The sequence below is a fragment of the Sceloporus undulatus genome, chromosome 6 (assembly GCF_019175285.1).
Source record: "Sceloporus undulatus isolate JIND9_A2432 ecotype Alabama chromosome 6, SceUnd_v1.1, whole genome shotgun sequence".
In the NCBI taxonomy this organism is placed as follows: Eukaryota; Metazoa; Chordata; class Lepidosauria; order Squamata; family Phrynosomatidae; genus Sceloporus; species Sceloporus undulatus.
The window spans coordinates 36,929,781-36,954,557 of NC_056527.1; the positions used below are offsets into that span (position 1 = coordinate 36,929,781).

At 39.2% G+C, this 24,777-nt stretch overlaps 1 protein-coding gene across 3 annotated transcripts in view; it reads right to left on the reverse strand.

The window, feature by feature from the left end:
• The window catches only part of AGMO (alkylglycerol monooxygenase), a 160,916-nt gene that overhangs the window by 99,713 nt on the left and 36,426 nt on the right, over positions 1 to 24,777 (reverse strand). For all 3 annotated transcript variants that reach the window (XR_006104790.1, XM_042476869.1, XM_042476868.1), the window contains exon 4: positions 2,036 to 2,139. Coding sequence is in view for 2 of the 3 variants with exons in the window: in XM_042476869.1 (XP_042332803.1) it covers positions 2,036 to 2,139 (104 nt within the window). In the remaining variant the exon portion in view is untranslated. The remainder of the gene's footprint in view (positions 1 to 2,035; positions 2,140 to 24,777) is intronic.

Sequence of the window (24,777 nt, forward strand, 5' to 3'; positions counted from 1 at the left end):
TATTATTATTATTATTATTATTATTATTATTATTATTATTATTATTATTAATTAGACAGTTCCCTGCCCTCAGACTTACAATCTAAAGTTCTCATTAGTGAATGCTGCTTGATCTGACTCCTGGTTTCCTAGACTCCTGACTGCCTTTGAATCCTTGACCTCAGACCGGACACTTTGACCAACCCTCTGGCACTCTTGACCTCGCACTGGACTGGTAGTATTGCTCTCTGAAATCCTAAACTTTGGACTGGCTAATGGCTTATTCTATTGGACATTGTTTGGCATTGTTGAGGAACTGCTTCTTGGCAGCTCGGCGTGTTTATCTTTTGCCCAGCAGGCTCTTATCAGCCATGTGAGTGTGTGTTGGCAGCATTCCCGGATAATGGGTGACTATTTTTATGAGGTGATTTAACCACCTTCCTCCCCCCAAAAACTATTCTACAGTGCCCCTCCCCCCCACTCTCTGCTAGCCTTCTGAGTTTCCATGCTGGCTGGAGCCAAAGAGACTTTCCTTCTTCTTTAGGTAGCAGAGAAATAATTCCTCCTTTCTAGCTTGTGCACTCACCTGCATGGAAATAGATGCATTCATCTGTCTTTAACACTGACTCATTTATATCTTTGGCAGTATTTAGGGTTGTGACGTGATGCCTGATCCAATGTGAGGCACTATACATGCTAACCTGGCTGCTAGACACAAGTGCACAAGGCATCTTTCTCTGCAAAGATTTCAATTACTGTAATCATAGGAACCTTTAAGTAGAAGACCCATCTAAATGCAGATATTATTTCTTGGATTGGTGCAAAAAAAATTAAAATTTTCTTGCAGGAGTGAGGCAATTTCAACAATAATTTTATAATTTAAAACTTTCATAGTTTTCACATACGTTTTATCTTGTGAGCTGGCTTGTGTCTCTTTTTTAGGAGAAAAGTGGCATAGAAGTGAAATAAATAAATGAAATAAGCAAAATTATGCAAGATTTTGAGGTGATTAAAAAAAACAATTATTCACATACTAATTGATTAAATTATATCCCAGGAATCGTTATCAATGGAAATAAATGTCAACTTCCTACAATAATACTCCACATAACAGCTGTACTTTATTATTGATCTGATTTTCTTTTTAAAAAACAACAACTGTACATTAAATAAAACCTTAAGACATGCAAAGAGCAAAAAAAAATTAAAAGTTTAAAGTAAATTGAAAATGTGCCACAACATTTCTAATTTTTATGTGAAAGCTAGATAGTGAAGAAAGCTATTATGAAGAAAATCAACTAATCTGAAATGTGGTGCTGGAGAAGAGTTCTGCAGATACCAAGGACTGCAAAAAATAGGAAATGATGGCCCTGGCTTTGCAAAAGATTGGCATGGCTATCAATAGCAGAGACCGAGATCCTCAGGAGATGCAGCTGTGACTATGGAGTTCTGTCATCATAGTTACATTTCCTGATCTGACCCGAAAAACCTTGTTTAGAAGCCTGGTAGTACTACCAACATAGGGATTTCCATGGTGCTGGGGAGAGAGGTGGTGATTAAAGAAGCATCTGCCCCTCTTTTGGCAGCAAGGTGCTTTCTGAACGGGAGCCACAGGGAACCCTGCAGGGTCTTATTGCAAGTACCTGTCACAAATGACTTTGCTGACAGAAGATGGGCAGAGTCATCTTCACTCACCACTTCACTCTCCAGAGCCTTGGAAATCCCTATGTTGGTGGTACTAACCAGCTTCTAATGTGGGTTTTTGCACGCACCCTCCGTCAGTGTACTGGTACAACCATCGTAAGCAGTGATTCAAATATTTAAGATGTTGTAAATCCCAGTTACAACACTGTAAATACTGAACAGAATGCACCACCCTGGATCTTGGAAATCACAGAGTTGTCGTAAATCAAAGCTGACTTGATGGCCATTAACAACACAACAAACTGAAACTGTATTAATAAGGCACATGACAGATGGTACAAAAACGTTGATAACTGGCACATTTGTTAATAAATTATTTATTGCATAACAGTATGCATTTTGTGTAACTTACCCAAGATGTGTATTTCTGCAAAACAGATTGCCTTAATGCTGTGAATAAATTATAATCCTCTGAACTATGATGAACTTGGTGTCCTGCCCACAGTAGATTAATCTCTGAAAAACAAAAAGAAAACAGAAATTAAGTGAGCCTTGGAAAAATAAAGTAATGCATATAGCCTTATCATCAAGGAGATTATCACAGGAGCTCCCTGCCCCTTTTCACCATGATTATGTTAATGAAAGAAAATAAATACATACCAACTTGCGAACAGTCCATATCACACATATCTGCAATCACTGCAGCAGCCATTGCCAGTCTGGGATCCTTTTTCCCAGCATGCTCCTTAACCTGCCTCCCTGTCCTATTGCTTTACCAACATGCTTTTCAGGTTTTTTTAATTTCTCTCTCTCTTTTTAAAACAATTTAGGCATTATGCCAATACAATTTGGGGGAGGGAGAGGAAAGAAATTAAAACATTTTTTTAAAAAAGTAAGACAGACAGCTTGGGAACTGTAGGTGGAGTGAAGAAGAGCAGAGAAATGACACGACATGACTGGCCAATGCTGGAAATGAAGCCCAGACTATACACACAAATCTAATGCTACAGCAGCTACACTGGCAGCAATTGATGGGGGAAACCCACCAATAAAAAAGTATGTGATAGCCATGGATGGAGGACAGACCAGCTACTGTTCAGCCATGGCACCATCTGATACAGTTCGGCCGCAAATGCATCTATTCTGATTTAATTCCACTTTTTGGGCTTGTGTGATAATCTCCCACATTACTATAAATTATAGTGGTCCCTTGCCTTAGGCGGGGGATCCGTTCCAGACCCCGCTGCGTAAGGCAAGTTCCGCCTATGCTCGAGTCCCACTGAGGATAATGAGACTCATGCATGCAGCGACGCAAGCGCCGTGGGCTTGCACTCCATTCAGGAAATGGTGAGGGGCTTCCAGCGTAAATTGGAAGCCATGTAAAAGACACCCGCGTATGACACAGACGCACTGTATACAGTTACCCCTCTATTTTAGCAGGGGATCCATTCTGGACCCTCCCGCAAAACAGAAAAATGCAGATATTCAAGTGCCATTTTGTCTCCCTCCGTTTGCCGCCTGCGAATGGTCAAGGGATGCGAAATTGGAGGGGCGACTGTATATGTCTTAAGATGTTAATGAATGTTCACTGTGTCATGTATGAAACACAAGAATTTAGGGTTCATCTATTTTAGATTGGGAATTGTGTGGCCCTCAGGATGTTTTTGGACTGTACTGTACTCTGATTATTCTGTAGCATACTGTGTTCTATGAGTTGCAGCCCAACAACATTTGGAGAGATATATACATCCAGTCCCTGGTTTGCATATTCTCTCTAGTGTGCAGAAGTTGAGCAACTATACACAATATTGCAGTTTTGTGCACATCTGCCTACAATTCAGCCCCCTCAAACACAGTAGGAATTACTTCTAGGAAAAGTTTCCATAGGCTTGTACTGTGAATGATTCAACCATTGAGAGGTTCCTGATACATAGGAAAGATTAGAGTGGCAACCATACCTTCTCAGGTCCATTTTAATGAATCCAACATGAGCAAGTCCTAGAAAAGTGCCTCCTACATGACTAGGGAAATTATCTAAAGTAGACATCAATAAGATTGGCTGAAGTATTATAAAATTGCTATTTATGAGGAAGAGAAAAGCCTGAAGAAATAATACTGTGAAAGAGGAAATGGGGAGGTTGCTGAAGTACATATTTTAACAGAAACCACAGAGGTTTGTTTTTACAAAAAATATTATTTATCAATTAAAGTGAGAAAATAAGGATTAATTTTCCATTATGTTGCAATAGGCCTTAAACAACAGGCCCTAATATTGTTTAGGGGCTATTGCAACATAATAATATGGATTTGTTTAAGTGATACTCCTTCATTAATAGAGATATTATTTAGGTTATACTCTGTTAATTTTTAAAGGTCTGAATACCAAAAAATAAATAAATTAATGTTTCAAACTTTTTTGCTCAAAAGTCAAATCTCTTGTTTCTTTCCATTAAGTCTAATGAATGTTCTAAAGTGTGAATGTTTTGAAAAAGAGAATCACTTGTCAATGTAGGGAAATATATGCATACAGAGAACTGGTTGAAGAAAATCCCTTCTGTCCAATCAGAAACAGAATGTATAGTTTTTTAAAAGCCCTGTGGTTTAAGAGAAGAGGTTAGAGCTCATAAAATCACCCATCCAACAAAAAGCATGGAAACTGTAAGTTAATATTCTTGTCTAAATTCTGCACTATGGAAACAATAAACATGTTTTACAATAATAATAATAATAAAAATCCAGCATGTCGTGCTTGCTTTCTGCTTTGTGCATTTCAACCTGAGTCCCCTTCTCTTCAGGTTATAGGAAATAGAGTACCTCAGTCTACCATGAGGTTCTAGGTGACTATATGTTAATCTTGTTGTTACTGTTGTGGGCCTTCAAGTCATTTCCAGCATATGGCAACCTACGGCAAACCTATTACAAGTTTTCTTGGCAGGTTTCTTCTGAGGAGGTTTGCCATTGCCATCCTCTGAGAATATGAGAATGTGACTTGCCCAAGGTCACTCAGTGGGTTTCCATGGCCAAACCAGGATTTGAACCCTGGTCTCCTGAGTCCTAGTCCAATGCTGAAATTACTACACTGCCTGTGTACTCATTACTTTTCTCATGTTCTCTGATCTGAGAAAGAAAGAATGCCATGACAATGCAGCTAAAGAACGGAAAATAACACTGCATTAAAAATTCATTTTTAAAAAAATATTGAATTTTTATGCTTTTACTGCCACCTGAGAAGACCACCAAAGGGCAGATGCCTTCACTCCAGATTGTGTTGACAGTTCCTGATCCTACCATATCACACTGGGAGCCAAGATCACAGGTAACAGCAAACAAGGTCAGGAACTCTGAGCCAATAATGACATGCCAGTGAACTGCTTGAGCAGTCAATGATAATAGTCTTTATCAGGACAAGGTTAAATATGATATAAGGTAGTAATCCTGTGCTTGTGTATGTAAATGAATTGAAAGTCCTTTGTGTTACTAGTCACTCAACACCAAGCATACTCTTCACTGGTGGCAATAGATATATCTTTCTACTGGAAGGATACAGAAGCTTTCTCCTAGATAGATGTAATATTGCTACTTGATTATCTTTCATCCCTTCCTGTGTCATAATTTCCCTTAAGTGAAAATCCCCTGGGTGTGTCAAAAAGCCCAGACTGTTAATGTAATTTAAAACTGGTAATGTGCAAAGGCAGACAATAGAAAAGTACATTGTTTTCTTTAACAATAGTCTGGGTGGTCAGACTGCTGAGAATTTTACAAACCTGTCTATTTCGACAGTTATGAGTAGGAATTTGGCACACAGAACTGAAGAGACAAAATCTTTCATGGCCATCAGATGTGTAGCCTGAGGGTTTTAGAATGTCTTGAGTACATCATAGTGTGAAGGTGGGTGGTGCAGTCTAGTAGTTGGCTTGTTATATTTAAATTAATTTTAGATCACCTGTGTTAAAAGAATTAAGTTTACATGAAGCCTCTGTTGCTAATGTGGAATTCATTGGCAGCCAAGTGAGCCCTTCTCAAAAACAATGGGAAAGTTAAGATTTCAGTGCAACCATTAAGCAAGCTACTCTTGGCAGAAATTAGTATTTCACTCAGTATGTGACATTATAACAGTTAATGTCTTGGTATTCTCCACTGCCAAAATTATATCAGGGCTGATGATTAACACCTAAGTGTAAACATGCCAAAGCAAATACATTAATGTACCATCAGGTCAACCATTCTAAGACACCAGGGGAATTACACACTATTATAAGCTTGATATTAACATATGATAACTAACAAATTATGACCTGTTAGTAATATAGGAAGCAACTTAATCATTCCTGGATGTACTCTGAGCCTCTCAAAATCCTTACAACAGCTAAACTGAAAAATGATAACTTAACCAACCCTTCAGGAAAAAATCCCTAACATGCAATCTGAGAAATCCGTTTTGAAAATTCATCTTCTCCCGAAGTACACAGTATCTTAAACTTCAATTCTGGTGGGAAATGAGTATCTTAATCCACCTTTCTAATGAGTTCACAAGGGGATGAGTGATTCCTTCGAGTTATGATTCTGTGCAATAATTTGTATTTGAAATACTTCCTAGGACTATGACAGAAGCTAAATAGGTGAACAAAAAAAATCTGAAAAGGGTGGAGGTTAAAGATCCGTCTCCTTGGTTGTTTTAAAAGCATATACTTCCTATCACAAACTGTGTGTAACACAAACCTCGAGTCAATGAGGTACAGCTGTACAAACACAGTACTGTAACTGGATCTTTTTTCATTCCCTCAGTTGCTTTTTAGGATTGTGAAAAGTTCAAGGAAGAAAATCTGTGATGATTTTTTCATTCCACATTCATTCAAATCAAGTTCAAATAGTATTCAAAAAGAATTATTAAAAGCCCACTTTATTACTAGCCAGTATTCAATTAAAGAGCTTCCTAATCTAGTGAAAACAATGGCAAATTATGTTCTTCATCTTAAATACATCAGAGAGTCATTTTTAATGCTAAGAACAGTCTAGAAACCCTTGCACAGGTGAGAAAGAACTAAAACTCTGCCATTTAATGCAACTGTTGAGACCAAGCAGAAATCCTCTCAACAGCAAAATACCCAGCAAAACTTCTATTGATGCACCTTTATTAGAATCCACTGATGCCATTCAATGCTCTTCAAGAAGAAGTGCAGACAGCAGTATAATCATATGCGTATCTTCTTAGAAGTAAATCTGACAGAGTTCAGTGCAATTTTCTTCACATTCTATCCCTTCAAGCAAGTGTGAACCATACCATCTATCAGACATTAACCACCTCCAACATCAAAATACATAATCCAACCATGACTGATTTCTCAACTAGCACAAGCACGAATCCAGAGTGGTAGGTGGTTCATTCTCACATGGAAATGAGACAACACATACACACTAATCTCCTTGCTGAAAAACAATGATATTATTTGTAGATATCTAATAGACTTTGGCTGCATCCACATGGCAGAAATAATCTAGTTTGACACCAGTTTAACTGTCATGACTCAATGCTATGTAATTCTGGGAGCTGTAGTTTTGTCAGACATTTAGCCTTCTTTGTCAGAAAGCGCTAGTGCCACAACAAACTACAGTTCCCTGAATTCCACAGCATTGAGCTATGACAGTTAAAGTGGTGTCAAACTGGATTATTTCTGCAGTGCAGATGGCCTCTAGTGCATTTCAGTGAATGGATTTTACTGAATAAGATAACTATTGCCGCATTGCTTGATTAGTAAAATGTAATAGCACTGTGTTTGTCACGTGTTTTTTTGTTCTTGTTCTGACAGTAAGGGCTGTTGGACAGTGGAACAAACTCCTTTCGAGTGTAGTGGAGTCTCCTTCCTTGGAGGTCTTTAAACAGAGGCTGGATGGCCATCTGTCAGGGATGCTTTGATTTGGATTTCCTGCATGGCAGAATAAAGGGGTTGGCTCTTGGGGTCTCTTCCAACTCTGCGATTCTATGATTCTATGTTGTATTTGGTTTCATGAACAAAAAGACAACAGTTTTGCACTGAGACATTTTGCACAAAATGCAGGAAACACACACAAAAAATAGCATCTGATTCTCATGCTGGAATCAGAGGTTGATGAATCCTTGACAAGTTATCTCACTATGTCAAAATGGTTTGTCTCATCAAACTCTCTGCAACAGTAAAATATTCCACATCCCTGGTTTCAATTTTCCAAGCAATTTTTCTTCTACTTCAGGATGCACAAGCTGAAAGATAACGCAACTCTAAAACACAAGCCAATTAGAAATTAGAAATAATTACCACATGACTTTGGTATAGGGAACAGAAAATTCCTTGAGTGAGTCTCTGGGTATGTACACAGAAATAGTAAGTCTCCCTTGCTCCCCCATTTCCCTTTCTGCCCAACTGCTTGCTTTAAATTTAATGTCTGAGCCAGCTTCAAAGTACTCATCCCTTTCTCATTTCATTGCTCTCTTGCCAGCCAATAGAAATGCATGCCCTGTGCCTCTGTTCTGAGCAACCATCATGGCCAGGCAGCCCTCCTCAACCCTCCACCTCTCAATATTCACACTAACTCTTTCTCTTTGTGGCAGCACAGGCCTCTCACATTTTGGAATAATCAAGGCAGGCTAACCCTTTTAGAAGTCTTTTTTTAAAAGGAAAAAAACAAACCATGTAATTAATCAAGCTTTCTTTGCCAGAGTTTCAGAGTTGGAGAGCAACCATCAAGAAGGACCTCTATTGCTTTCACATTATATATGCTTCTCATACTGAGAAGAGAGAGATAAAGGACAGCTTTAGGATTTCCTTTTTACTAAGAGTTCAAGTTAGTGTCTACTGCCTATCGTTTGATCTATGTTTTACTGACTGCTGCTTTACTAATGTTCTCTACCGCTTGCTGTTTACACTACTGTCAACTGTAGTTTTACAGCTTGTTTTAAAACTTTTATTACCGCAAATTACTTTGGAGACATGTCAAGAAGTGATTCGAATTCTTAAAGATATTAACAGAAACAACCTCATTATTTTTTCTATATTTATACTACTGATAGTCAATACCATCCATGCTGTGTTCTCATACATTGGGTTTTAAGATTTGGAGCTGCACATAAGTGTCTCATGTTAATATAGATTGATATGAATATTTTTAACAATATTAAAGGAGGAAGGAAAATTATACATTATGATAGATTTGTGGAAAAACTGGAAATTCCCCGATTTTGCATTCTCATTCCAATTTCTGATTTTCTCATTTATTTTCATTCTCAATCCCATTGTTCATACATTAAAACCCTTGTGTGGTCTACACATAATTCAGTGAGTGGGCTAACCTAAAACGAAATAGAAAAGCATAGAATATGTTCCCAGGCTATGCATGCCAAGAAGTATAGTATGCTAGTGCAAAACCTGCCTCAATGATCTCTGTTGTGCCAGAAACTCCTGCCTGATCTTCTGCCATACCAGCTGAAAAACACAACAATCCCTCCCACAGATAAGATCCACAAAAGTTATAGAAAGTCAAAACAAAACTGATTTCAAGCAATGTGGGATGAAATATCAAAAGCTAAAATAATACAGAACCTTTCCAGAAAAAAGAGAGAAAACCATGCCCTCCCACAGAAAAGTCCCAAGGTGAGCTTGTACATGGCACATTACATTAAAAATATAGAATAATCCCTATTGATTCTCTACCCTACAACAACTTTACTTCTTAAGGCTGAACTCCTATACACACAGACTGTGGAATAACACCCCTTTAAGCTTAGATCAGGCTCACTTCTGAGTACGTATGTATACACAACATTGTCCTGCATCACTTTCTAACTGGAACCCACATCCAAAATCCACATTAATTTTCATAGGACTCTGTAAACCAATCATCCTGTGGTCCAGGGTGGGGGTTATAACAATATACAAAACGGGCAGGTTATTTCAGTTAACATTAGATAAACTTAAAATGATGGCAGTTTAGAGTAAACAAATAAATCAGAAACAATTTCATTGTCCAAGGTAATATTTGTATCTATAAAGCAGCCCTGTGACAAAACAAAATCACAAACCAGTACTAGAAAGCACAGCTAGGATCCACAAGCAAAAGAAGAGACATGTCTTCACATACTTATTAATGGTTATATTTTATTCTTTAAAAAGGTTTTTGATGTCCTGTTTTCTAAAAAGCTCTCCAACAGGATAGTCGAAAACCGTTTATAAAAATAAACCACAGCCATTAATAAGCACATGAAGATTCATTTCTTCTTTTGCTTGAGGATCCTCTGACAAAACACTATTCATTTGCCACTTGTTTCCTAGTGGTCTGCTTTTCACAGTTGCTTTGCACCAAACTACCTCAGCCACACCCTAGTCCAACATTTAAACCACCATACAACACTGTATGTTAGGAATCATTAAAAATCTGATTATTTTTTAAAGTATGAACCAATAACTTTTTTTAAATTTCTTTTCAGGACTGGATGGTGTTTGCAGGAATAGTTGCCCCTTCTGAGGAGATCACAAGAATAGTTAAAGTGGCTTCAGACAAGAACAGCCTTTATAATTTGGGAATTTCCATAAAAGAATGCACTTTTCCCCCTAGAATGTTTTTCTACGTAATTTTTAATCTCAATGATACACAATATAGATGTGGACCTAATTAAGAAAAGAGCAAACTTTCAGAAACATAATTGTCAAGTTATTGGATGAAAGAGTATTCATATTTGAGAATAGGGGCTGTGTTTCTTCTTGTTGTATTTGATCACTCCTTAGTTTGCTTGTTTGTTTGCAATTTATATGAAAACGGTATATGCAAAAGGTGGATAGCTGCAGAGGATATAATATTATGATGAACAAAAAATAATTTAATTGCTCACCTAACACTGAGGTCACAGGAAGTGCAACAGAAGAATAGTGACTTATAGGTGTGAAGAATAGAGAAACAACAGTAGAAAGATATGAAAATGGTTAATTTTTCAATTAAACTCCCAATTTCAAGCCCTTGAGAAACCACAAAAAATCTTTCTTAATGTTGGTTCTCCTAGGACAGACTGCAACCACAGGCTATGATCCAATAGAACAATCCTGTTAATTATTCATCTTGCAAAAATATTGGCTCTGAAAAGATCTAGTGAAACCATTCAAGAGCTGCTTCTCACAAACAACACTCCTGCCCCACTCTTGTTCCCACCGCTAGTATTATTTTTTATGGAGAGAGTGAAATGCATCTGTTTTGGGAGAACACATGGTCTATGTACCTACAAATCCAAAACTTTAACAAATCTTCAGGAGTGATTAGATTTGGATTTGATCTGTTTCAGATACCAATATCCCTTGCATCTGTCTGAAATAGTCCAACAAAGTTTACAATTAATTCAATTCTGAAACCTATGACTAACACCAGAACACAGAAGATGTGAGAATCACCTTTAACCCAGGCCTGCAGTTCTGTGAATTGGCAGAGCAAACAAAACCACATAGCTTTCCCTGCCTGCTCTGTTTGGGGCTCACTAGGAAAGAAGCTCATTCTGGGAGGCATTACGGAAGAAGGTGTGAGACAGGTGATTCTGCACCATGCATGTTACCATTTTGCTACAAATCAACTTCCTCTCTCAAGTCTTCAAAGGACTTAGCTCTCAATTTATCTGAGGAGGGGGAAGAAATGAGCAGAGATTTGAAACAAAAGGAATAAGAATAAAGACAAGGCAGGTCCTGGGTTCAGCCAGTCTCATACTCAGCTACAATGGGAAATGAACCCACCTGAGAACACCAGAGGCATTACTAAAGGGGTGTGGAGGATGAGGACCATACCAGGTGGCACCTTAGGGAGGGTGACACAACTGTTCCTCAAACATCTGGCTGAAACAGGCTGCGGCATTTGCCTGCATCCCTTTAAAATGCTGAAGAGATGGGGTGAGTGGGGTGAGGTTCAGTGAGAGGAGAAAAGAGAGGCCTCAGGGTTGTTGTTGTTTTTTCCCAATTTAGAGCACTGAGCCTGGAAGCCCAGGTTTCGGTGGTGACCAGGAGTGTGTATGCACAGTTAACACTAGTGCACCAACTGCTCCTGTTCCTGGAGAAGTCAGATCTGGCCAGAGTGGTACATTCCTTGGTTGCATCCCATTTAGACTACTGTACTGTGCTCTCTGTGGGGTTGTCTTTGAAAAGTGCTCAGAAACTTCAGTTGGCCCAAAGAGCTGCAGCCAGGACTAGAGCTGGCTAAAGGGAGCATCCAACTCCTTTGCTGTGACAGCTCCATTGGCTGCCAGTCCATTTCTTGGGACAATTCAATGTGCTTCTTTTGACCTATAAAACACTATATAGCTTGAGTTCAGGTTTCTGAAGGGCCATATCTCCCTTTACAAGCCCACTAGAGTGTTGAGATCATCTGAAGAGGCCTTTCTCTCTGTCCCACCACCCTCTCAGGTGGGAACAAGAGTGAGGGCCTTCTTGGTGACTGCTCCCAAGCTTTGAAACTCTCTCACTAGAGAGGCTAGGATGGCTCCATTCCTGCTATCCTTTCAGCAACAGATCAATATATTCTTATGCTGTCAGGCCTTTCCAAGTAGATAAGGGCTGGGATTTAAACATTGTGTATTTTAAATTTTAAAGTTTGTATTTTTAACATTTAACATTTTAATTTATAACTGTATTAACATTTAAAATTGCTTAATTTTTTTAAATTTTATATTTATGCATTTTAATGTACTGTTTTTAAATTGTATTGTTTTTTAATTTGCTGTTAGGCGCTCTGAGTCCCTATGTAGGAAGAAAGGCAGGATATAAGAAAATAAAATAATTGTAATCATAATAATGTACGAATCAAAATCAAATTTATTTTTTTAATATTTTTACTTTTTTAATAATAAAAAAATCACACCTTACCAAATTTTCACTTTAACCACATGAAACTATATACATTTAAATACACATAGGCTGTGCATATGGTATTGTAATTTAAAGGTATAATTTTAATTTTGCTAGTTCTTTATTACATTCAGTGATATATGGGAATTGTGATGTATGAAAAATATTAGTACAAAACACATTAATAAGGAATCTGTATGGTGTGGTATGGGAAAAGGTAAATGGGGACAGATGGCCCTATGAGTGATTGCACCAGGTCACTACCCCTAGTGATGCCACTGAACAACACTGAATTATATGGACCAGTTATCTGACTTTGTATAACATAGCTTTGTATGTTCCTGATGAAAAGAATATTCACAAATACTTGAATCAAAAAGGGTTTCCAAGGTACCAGGAAACTCAGACAGAAGAATATTCTTCTCAAAGTTCTGTGCAAAGTTCATCATGTGGGGTTTTTTTTGCATGCAAATGGTATTTTCTTCGCAGGAAACCTGTTTCTATGCAGAGAAAGGGCTTTCGCTGTATAGAAATCAACAAATGCCCACCTTTTTGTGCAAAAACAAGTGAAGAAAATTCCCCCTTTTTCCCCTCTCAGACTAAGTCCCAACCATTAAACATTATAAAGTTTTCAAGGAGTTTCTCAGCAGGAAAAAAAAGTTCTCCAAATTGATTGTTGCTGCAGGTGAGAGAGAATGATTAGAGATCACATTCCTTGTTGGTGTACTTAAGCAGGCAACACTGAGAAGAGCTTCAGCCCCACTACTTTTCTCAAATATTTACTACCTTGTGAAAGGCACTTTGCTATATTAAAATATTAGCTAAAATAGATAATTTCAAAGCAGTTAACTGGACAATAATTGATGAAGAGATGTGTTTCAATGTTACATGAACAGATGAAACAACAGGTAAGCATGCAAACTTCTCCAGTCCAGCACCCTACAAGAGAAAACACTGAAAAGTACACTGACTACAGGGCAAGTAAGACTAATGCCAATCTAAACAAATAGGAGAGGATGAGATATCCTGCAACATATCAGGTTCTATTCAGAAGCTTTTAAAGCAGTCTAATACTGAAAAATCAAAATCCCTTGTGGACACAAAAGGCCTGTGATGCCACATCTGTAGCTGAGCTATTCACCTAGTAGCCCAAGAATATATTTCCATACACTTATATCAATACAGAGCCTATGTTTGAAGAAATCAAAGTATTTTTACATTCTGGAGTACATACATTTATAACTCCTCAGGTTGCATTAATAAAACCTCTGAAATGTCACTATGAGAATATATTCATTCTGGAAAGATTTGAAAAGGAAATCACTGGAATAAGAATGAAAGACAGAAGATAATTCTCTTTTTGTTCTTAAGTGTTCTTATTTTCCTGTGTTCTGGGCTGCCTCCATAAAGATTGATGTTTGGTGTCACTTCTAGGAAGTGCAAACTGTTCAGCTTCATTGCAAACTATGTCCTCATCCTCTTGCTCTGCTGGATACTACATACTTTGGCAGCTGATATTCAGATGGGAAGTGCTTTTAATGGCAAGAATAGTTGCCAGCGAAACCTTTTCCCACAATGTCCACAATTTTGGATGTGCATACATTAAAGGAACACACAGCCAGAGTACACCAAGAATTAAAGAACTGCTAAGATGAATGCAGTGAATGCAAACCTTTAAAAACACCTAAAAACTCTTTAAAGGACTGAAAGAAAAAGGCAACAAGTGAATCACATTTTGTTTGGGTTTTTTAATGTTATGGTCTGGAATCAAAGCACCATGCAATGGGGGTGCCAACTCAAATTTATTTTCCAAGTCCTTTGGATAGGACAGCCTCAACAGGCACCCAGCCAGAGTGGATCCAAATTCTCCTCTTCCATTCCCACTGTGACTTTACTTGTCTTCTTTCCCTGTATAACTGACTAGACAGAAGAGCAAGGCAAGACTACTGCTCTGGATCTTGACGCTGATAAGATACAGTAACAGCAAGGAGGTGGAACCAGGCTAAGAGTCAGGATAAGCAGCAGATCCACTGTATGGGAATAGTAGATCTCCTCTCAGTTTTTCAAACTTTGCTCCTACAGCTACCGAGGAGCGGAACTTCTGTTGGGAATAGAAACTATTGGTAAAGGGATTGGTATCAGAGGGGCTTAAAGGACCACAAAAGGGACCCAGGGGCCACACTCTGCCCACCCTTGTGGCACCTGGCCAGCTTCTCTATAACTGCAGGAGAAGTGTGGATGAAACCAAGAATGCATTTTCTGAGTTCCCCAGCAATGCATCAACTGGCCACTGCTAGTGAGGAGATGCTAGAGGTGGCACTTTCAGAGACTCACAGTGGACTTCATGGAGTGGTGTGAACTTCCCCAGATACCCACAATAGTGCCCACCCCTGCCTGACAGAACAAGTTTCATATCCATTAAACAGGTTCCTTTATTTTGAACACCATATGCCCCATGCTATAACTGCATTTGAAATGGAAACAACTTTCAAAATTGCTTTTGAAAGCTGGCTCTGAGGGACAGCTGGGTTTGGGAAAGCTTGGGGGAATGAGGAATCGGCGTATGAGGAATGCCTATTCCTCCTCCTCCCCAGGGACCTTTCCTGGTCCCCAGCTGTCTCCAGAGGGCCAAAGGGCCAGGACAAGGAGGAACACGCACATGCCTATTTGTCCTCCTCCCCAGGGACCTTTCTCAGCTTCCATCTGCCTCTGAGAGATAGCTGGAGGCCAGGAGAAGAGCAGAGGGAAGGAGCAACTGGTACTTGCCTGTTGCGCCCCTCCTCCCAGACCTTTCCTGGCTTCCAGCTGTCTTTCAGAGTCCAGGGAAAGGTCAGGGGTAGAAGTTCTGCCCCAGAAGTCCTGCCCCCAGAGGACGGAAGTCATGCCCCCGGCAACTACGCAGTGCTGGAAAAATTTTACTGAGCCACATTTTGCTGAGCTTGAAGACTCTAGAATTAAAATAAAATAAACAAAATTCTTGCTGTATTGGATGTCAGACAATGGATATCAGGAAGCAGGCACAAGCACTTATTTTAAGTCAAAAAACAAAAAAAACTATTCCCCCTTCCCCCAATGTGCTAGGAACCAGCACCATATTGGACTACAGCATGCCCTTTTTTTACACAAGGGATCCGTTCAAGACCCCCACGTAAAAAAACATGCGTATGCTCGAGTCCCATTGAAAGTAATGGGGCTCGTGCACATGGTGGCAGTGTGGTGGTGCCCGCGTGCCACGGGTGCACATCCCATTGATCTAATTGGGGCGTGCCACACCTTGTGCCCTGCGCGCTCCCGTGCGGCTTTCAACATATGCTGAAAGCCACGTATAGTGCATCTGTGTATGACGCGGGCGCACTGTACAATGTTTTCTTTCTGTCATGAAACATTGCTAGGGACTGACACTGGTTCAGGGACTACCACTCTGAGTAGCACTGAGACCCATAACCCTCCGGCTGGTGTAGCTGAGAGGTCAAATTGAGCAACATCCAAGCCAGTTCTGCTCTATCTCCCAACTCCCCCTTTTGAAGCCTATTGCTGGTAGGAAAACAGCTGACAGTAGATGTACGCCCACAGAAATTTCTGTGCCATATTGTGTATTCTGGGCCTCACAGAAAGTGACGCCTGCCACCTTATAACCTGTCTTGGATCCAGCTGAGTTAAGACTCCATTGTTAACAGTTCTAATTTATCACACAATATTTTAGATAGTATGTTGCAACATACTGTCAATTTGGTAATCTGAAGCAATATTTGTTAGGATGTGTTACGGTACTTGGTTCTCATACTGAAGTACATGCAATGAGAACATAGAAATTATGGTAAAGCATTCAATGCAAGGTAATGGATGTGAAAAATTATTATCATGCATACATTAGTGAATTTTAGTGAAAATTATCATGCATACACTAGCGAATTTTATTCTACACATGATGCACATATAAATAAAGCACAAGTAGTTTACATGAAACCAGCTGAATATCTAAACATATGTTATAGAAATTATTACCTCATTTGTGTACTTTCATACAAATACATACAATATGGGAAATCCATCAGTTACTGTGGTGGCTTCAAATCTGGATGGGAGCACACATGTGGGTGCTGTCTGGTATGGATTACTCACACTTAATTAGAGAAAATTAATCAATTTAATTGATTCTATAATTCCTTTGTCTACTATGTCTCAGGTATTAGCCTCAAAATTAGTTTGAATTGTATCTAGCTTAATCGTACATAACAGATAGCAGTAACTGTTAAAACAGCTATATTAACCATCTAAACAGCAAGGCTAAACCAATGGCTACAAATGTGATCAAAACCAATGCCATCAGTTTCTCAGTTTAATAGTGGGAAGAGCTTCCCTGTGTAAGTAAAATGTAGGTAATAAGATGAAGTAATACTAAAAAGTATGGCAAATGGCATTTTGCTTTTACCATGATTTTTAATGTTCTTATTCAGCTCTAACAAGTTACAACCTATTTATCTGCAGACATTTCTCTAACTCAGATTACAAAAGAACAATGTTCTAACTTCCACATCTATCAAGTGCAGTCTGCTTAGAACATAAATAATACACATTCCTTAAAGAAACAGAAAGGACCTTGCATTTATAATACAAGTCATTGTGTTGTTTTTTTCTTTTTTTAAAAGGGATGGATGACAAAGAGCTCTCCAGTTTTTTGAAAAGGTTTTTCCTCTTGAATTAAAGACAAGTGGTTAACAGCCATGAATAATTCTGTGTAGACAGATTTTATGTCATAATAGGTTTCCATACAACTGCTAACCGGGCTGAAATTTGTCTATGTTATATCATGGTTACTGAATACAAAAGCTACAAACTTGGGAAAAATGATTTCTCATCTACTGTATAATGAAAAATGAATATATACGATCTACAGTACTTTTTTTGGTATAGTACTATACTTAACATGTACAGAATTTCATACTGAATCCCCCATTGCCTAAACAAAATATGAGAGGCAAACCTCAGTGCACTTCATTAAGGGAATAAGTCCCTAGTAAGTGGTACTTCTTCTGAGGTTATACACTTCAATGCCTCTTCACATAACATCTTCGTGTGACGCAGAAGACAGAGGATGGGAAATGCAAAGAAAGTTTGTGCTATCATATGTAAAGATACTGAATAAACAGGTTTTTTTTATAAAAGAAACCAGGATGAACTGAGTATGCAGCTGTTTTCTTTCTTCTCATAGGACCCAAACAGACAAGCTGCTTTGGTTCACTTTGGAGGTATGCTCTTTAAATGATGCATGTATCCTAAGAGGACGGAAACTGAACCAAAGCTATGCTCCAGTCCTAAGGATTGGATCACAGCTTTGGTGCAGCTTCTGGCCTCTTAGAATGTGTGTATCATTTAAACAGCATACCTCCAAAGTGACCCAAAGCAGCTTTATTTTGGCCTGTCTGTTTGGGCCAAAGCTCTGGCCTAAACCATAAGATTTTAAGACTGGTTTAGACTTTATATGCTGCCTTTCCACAAAAGATTATGCCTTAAAATCTACAGTCTATCAAACAGAAACAATAACAGCAGCATATTAAACATCATCATCAGCTGTATCAAGGCATCCATACTTAGAGAAGATCTACTTAAGTCTATGGGATTTCTTATCCATGATGAACTCAATTCCACTAATTTCAGCAGATTTATTCCAAGTACTTCTAAGTCAGAATCCGATCCATTATCAACTTACATTATACCAGAATCAGGGAAATCTTTCTGCTATCATAACATCTGCAAATTAGGGCACAGGGAAACTTGAAGATATTGGAAATTAATCTGAGCAAGGTAGTAATAGGGACAAGGGCATGTCTGCAGACTATCTGGTCATACTACTATTTATATTTCGGTAAGACAGAATTTTTAAAAGTCTATATATTATAATTTCTATACTTAACAAAACATACTTTCATTAATCCCACTCTGGGTTTGCTTCTTTTCTATATGTACACTTTTCCCTCCACATTCATGGACTTAACATTCATGGTTTTGATTATTTGAGAGGTCAAGGCTGCTGTAAACATTCACTCCTCCTCCTCCTCTCCACAGGAGGAAAATCCCCAGGAAGGAGAAGCCAAGAAGGTGTATGTAACAACCCTGCCCCTTTCCCAGTCAAATCACTGCCTTGCCCAGGCACCTGTCTGCAGGGGGAAAAGGCTGAGGGGGGATCATCCCTTCAAACCCTTTTCCTGGGCAGATCGGTGCTGGGCAAGCAGGCAGCCATCCACCTGGGAAAGGGGCAGGGAGCCAGTTAAAGGGACAGGAGGGCAGGGGATGAAGAAGAGCGCATGTGTCAGCTCTTTTTCTCTGCCCATCCTCCCTGTAACTGGCTTCCCTGTGGGGGTGGTTGGGTGGAGTTATTCATGATTTTTCACATTCATGGAGGTCTTGGGCCCCTAATAAACCGCTTGGATTCCCAGTGATTGGGCGCTATATAAATAAATCCTATTATTATTATTATTATTATTATTATTATTATTATTATTCCCCATGAATGTGGAGAGCTGACTGTATTAGCTTTTGAAACATCTGAGATAAATCTATAGGGCAAAATTATGTTGTTTTGTCTTAGACCAATTATGTTTTACTATCATTGCTATTTGCTACAAACAACATTTTGACAGCAATGCTCCCTCCTTCACTAGTTAAAGTATGGAAAGTAAATCACTGAGTACATGGAGCATGATGGCATGGGCTACAGTCTCATCATTGTACAGGTTGAGTTTCCCTTCTCCAAAATAATTGGGGTATCAGGTTTTTCCCCCCAGATTTTAAAATATCTGCACATACATAACGAGATACTTTGGAGATGGGACCTAATTCTAAACATGAAATTCATTTATGTGTCATATGCACTTTATATACATAACCTGAAGGTAATTTTATAAACAGTATTTTTAATAATTTTGTGCATGAAATAAAATATATATACACTGAACCATCAGAAAGCAAAGGTATCACTATCTCAGGGCCCGAACAGACAGGCCAAAATAAAGCTGCTTTGGGTCACTTTGGAGGTATGCTTTTTAAATGATGCATGCATCCTAAGAGGCCGAAAGCCGTACCAAAGCCACGCTCCAGTCCTAAGGACTGGAGCACAGCTTTGGCGCAGCTTCTGGCCTCTTAAGATATAGAATCATAGAATCATAGAATCATAGAATCATAGAGTTGGAAGAGACCACAAGGGCCATCCAGTCCAACCCCCTGCCATGCAGGAAATCCAAATCAAAGCATCCCTGACAGATGGCCATCTAGCCTCTGTTTAAAGACCTCCAAGGAAGGAGACTCTATCACCCTCCGAGGGAGTGCATTCCATTGTCGAACAGCCCTAACTGTCAGGAAGTTCCTCCTAATGTCCAGGTGGAATCTCTTTTCCTGCAGCTTGCATCCATTGCTCCGGGTCCTGTTCTCTGGAGCAGCAGAAAACAAGCTTGCTCCCTCTTCAATATGACATCCCTTCAAATATTTAAACAGGGCGATCATATCACCTCTTAACCTTCTTTTCTCCAGGCTAAACATCCCCAGCTCCCTAAGTCGTTCCTCATAGGGCATGGTTTCCAGACCTTTCACCATTTTGTGTGTCATTTTTACAGTATACTTCCTAAGTGACCTGAAGCAGCTTTATTTTGGCCTCTGTTCGGGCCCTCAGTCACCTATGTGGACAAATTTTGATTTTGAAACTTTTTAAAATTTCAGAATTCTGGATAAGGGAAGTTGAGGTAGATATACTAGGTAACATACAAAAAAAAATTCAGAAAAATAATGCTGTACAGCTTCCATCTACAATTTATTTTTTTAATATCCTTATTCCAGCTTGAATCTTTGCACTATGATACACATTATTTCCCCTTATTCTTTTTTTAAACTTGACTAATGTTTGTGAAATTGGAAACAGAAGGGAATTCCAGGGAATACTGTGGCCAACAATTTTTAAGTGTGGGAAAAATTCCACTGCAATTTCTATGCACATTTATAATACAAATCAAAGTCATGGGAATGTGTCATCCTCAATATTTATTCATATATCAGCACATCTACAATTCCTAAAGTATGAACTCTCTCGAATATTACCACAATTAAAAAGACATGTTGTTATCCAAAGAGGGTATGAACATGGTAAAAGTAAGAACAGTCCTGCCCATGAAAACCCATGCACACTACACCCCTATTAGAAATTAGAAATCAACAATATCTAACTGAACAACTGTTGGATCAAGCCTACTTGGAAATTATGTCTTATAACCCATATCCCTGATACATGGTGTCTGGTGGTGATGGTGATTGTAGCAAGAAAAATATTTAGTACAGTTTTTAAAAACCAAATAATATTTCAAGCTTCACAAACACAATGTGAAGTTAAGCGCCTGAGCTCTTTTGTTGCGAAATGGACAAACAGGACAATACAATACAATACAATACAATACAATACAATAAATTTTATTTATATCCTGCCTACTCTGGGTAGGATTGAGGCAGATTACAGTAAAAACATCAAATACACGATAAAATAACAATATACAATACCCCCAGGTTGTACCCCCCAAAAAATAGCAATTAAATCATATATACATTAAAAGAATGCATTAAAAACAACAGACAAAGGATGGGATGCGAGATGCTTGATAAGATGGACTGAGCAATAGTCAGTTTTTATGATGGCCTGTCAGAAGAGATCCATCTTGATAGCTTTTTAAAAGCTATCCAAGCTGGTAATATGATGGATCTCATCCAACAGGCAGTTCCATAATCTGGGAGCAGTAGCAGAAATGGGACGCCACAGCCAATTTGGCCTTCACTGGTTTCAATAAAATTCTTCCCAGAGGACCTTAGGGTATGGGGTGGATTGTATGGAGGAAGACGCTCCCTTAAATAGAATGGACCCAGGCCATGAAGGGCTTTATAGGTCATTACCAACACCTTGTACTGCACCCAGAAACTAATGGGCAGCCAGTGAACTGATTTTAAAATGGGTGTTATATGGTAATTCCTGGATTTACCAGTGACGAGTCTGGCTGCCATGTTTTGAACCAACTGAAGTTTCTGGACTAGGTACAAGGGTAGCCCCATGTAGAGTGCATTTCAGAAGTCGAGTCAAGAAGTTACCAGTGCGTGCACCACTGTTTCCAGGTCCCCTGGTTCCAGGAAAGGATGCAGCTGGCATATCAGCCGACACTTGTCTAGAAGCAAGACACATTGAACGAAACTTCACTTTCTTCTAAGTAGCCAGATAGAAACTCTTAAAGCCCTACAAGACCTGGGTAAGACTCCATATCCCAACATAAGATATACTGGCAAACAATATACATCTTACTTTTACTGTCTTCAAATGAGAGATGTGGAGTATATCTTCTCTGAATGAACTGCAATAATTTAGGAGCACTCAAACAGAACAGGGATGGCCAAATTCAGCTCTGTAGTTGTTGGGCTACAATGTCACCTTTCTTTACCACTATTATGTGCCATTGCATATACTTATGCTGGAGATATCATCATCATCATCATCATCATCATCATCATCATCAAGCATAGGGCATGACTGAAAGTCATGATGATGGCCTGACACCTATTTTGGAATTCACAATGGACCATGATGTCTAGAAAATTGCCAGTGTTGGGACACATAGAATAGGCCATGCCAAGCTTGGATAAAACAAAAGTACAAGCACCCTGGGTAATGCATAAGATGACAGATTCTCCCTACCAGCTTATTTTGCATTTACTATAGGAAAGGAAATGAGAGACAGAAGTCAGAACCAATCTACCTTTTGAAATTCCCTATCAAGTCTGAAATTTCCCTGGAGGCAAAGATGACTAAACTGAGGCTGTCATACTTTGGCCACATCATGAGAATAATAATAATAATAATAATAATAATAATAATAATAATAATAATAATAGGTTTTATTTATATACCACCCAATCACTGGGAATCCGAGCGGTTTACAACAGAGGGGATAACAGACGGTTCCCTGCCCTCAGGCTTACAATCTAAAAGACACTGCACAAAAGGAGAAGGGAATGGTGAAGGGGGGAGGGGATCAGGTCCAGCAGTTCTTCTCTCCCTCTGAGGCCTGGACCAAGGCAGATGGACTGGAGGGAGGGCTCCTGTTGGAGCTAGCCTGCCTCTCTCCCCCTCAAGATGGTGGATGAAGACATGACTCATTAGAAAAATCAATAATGTTGGATGGATGGACTCAGTTAAGGAGGTCACGAGTTTGAATCTACAGAAACTGAGAAGAGTAGTACAAGACAAGGGGTCTTGGAGATGTCTCATCCACAGGGTTAACATGAGTTCAGATGACTAGAAGGCAGCTAACAACAAAAAACAAACAATTCCCCTATTGCCTATCCCCAGATCTAAGAAGCTCTTTTAGACTGTATCAGTGTCTAACACCTCAATGCTAAATCACTCTGTTTGCCAGAAAAAGTTCATCCATTTCCAGGAAAACATCAAAACTGTTTTCAAACCCTTTGTGGCATGCTTTGGGATAGGATTTCTGAGTATAAAAGCATCTCCAATGTGAGATGCCTTTGTACACTTCATTTTGGGGGTATCATCATCATCCACTTCTAGGGGTTCTCTCAGCTACAAGCTGAGCCTCTTTCTTCTCTTTGTATTTTCCAAGATTCCTTTCTTATAATATGACTTTGGCTGCTAGTTGAAGGATTTCCCCCCCTTTTAAAAATATTTTTCTCCACAATTGTTCTTTATTGACACTCCTTCGATTGAACTGGCAGGCTGTGTTTTCCTACAGATCTCTCTTGGCTGAACTGGTGATTATTACTCATTTAAACTCTTACTTGTCTCCATCCAGATTTTCCTAAACTCTCTGTCTGTAGCCTTGCAGGTATCTGTGGCTGTGTGATTTTGCTCTTTTGTGTGTGTAAATGGACATTCCAGCACAGTTCTAAATAAAAACCTCTGAGTTATATTAAATTGGAGTTCTTTGTAAAAAAAAAAATTCAATATAAATTGATCTTAAAGATGTCAAAATGTTACCCACCTCTTGCTTGCATCCATTTGAGTTAATTAATTCTCCAACATTTTAAAAGAGTCATTAGTATTGTTAGTAGGGAATCTCCAAGATGGCTATGTAAATTGACAAGACCTGTAGGCAAATACCTGGAGAGCTGTACTTTGTTCACCCTCACGTAGGTCCATTTGGATAAAATGGAGTCAGATGACCTTCTTATATTCACAGAACACATTAAGGAGCTGTGAGATTATGGAGATTTATACACGGGAGGCTCACCATGATTAAAACGGTAGTAAAACGCTCCAGAAGTGCAAAGATGTGATAGCCGGCCATGCTTCTGAAGTGTCACTGAAGCATCCCCTCTCCTCTCCCATCAGCAAAGCCTTTGTGGAGCAGCCATTTCTTCATAATAGAAGTTTCTGTTATTGAAGAAATGGCTACTCCATGACTGCTTTGCTGGCGGGAGTGCAGAGGGGATGCTTCAGAAGCGCAACCGGCTATCACACCTTTGTACTTCTGGAGCATTTTACTAGCATTTTAACCATGGTAAGTTCAGGTGTGATAATCTTGTATGTAGGCTAGCCCATCCCTAGCCACAAATACACGTTTTCAACATGAACAAAAGAAGCCCCTGCATAAAGTAGATGTACCTATCTGTAACAATAAAGCCACTCTTTTATACACAAAATGAGAAAATAATAGGGTATAACCAGTGGGGATGGCATTGTCTCATTCCCCAATGTTCTCATGACTTGACTACAGAATCAGGTGACAGCAAAGGTTGAGAGCCAGCATGGTGTAGTAGTTTGAGCATGGGACTCTGACTCTGGAAATCAGGGTTCAATTCCCGCTCAGCCACAGAAGCCCACTGGATGACCTTGGACAAGTCACATACTCTCAGCCCCAGAAAGCCCTGTGATGGGTTTGCCTTGTGGTAATCATAAGTTGGAAATGACTTGAAGGCATGCAACAACAACAACAACAAATTAGTAAAGGTCAGTGAGGAGGGAAAAGAAAGGAGCAGGAACTGTGCCCACACAAGAGGAAAAGGCAAAGGTCAAGGAAAATGCTGAGCCAAGCTGAAAGTAAGGAGCCAAGGGCTAAAGATCTATAGGGCATATAGCAAGGGGTTTGTTTAGTTTTTTTAATTAAAAAAACAAATCCTTTGTTCAGTACAAAGTCTGAGCTATATTAAATAAGAATGCATTTTCTTGTGGAGCAGGAAGGCAGCATCACTTGTGATGCTCTTAAGCAGAATGTAAGACTCTGGGGGCATCCCAAACGAGAGAACTCCTAGGTCAGGCAAATATCCC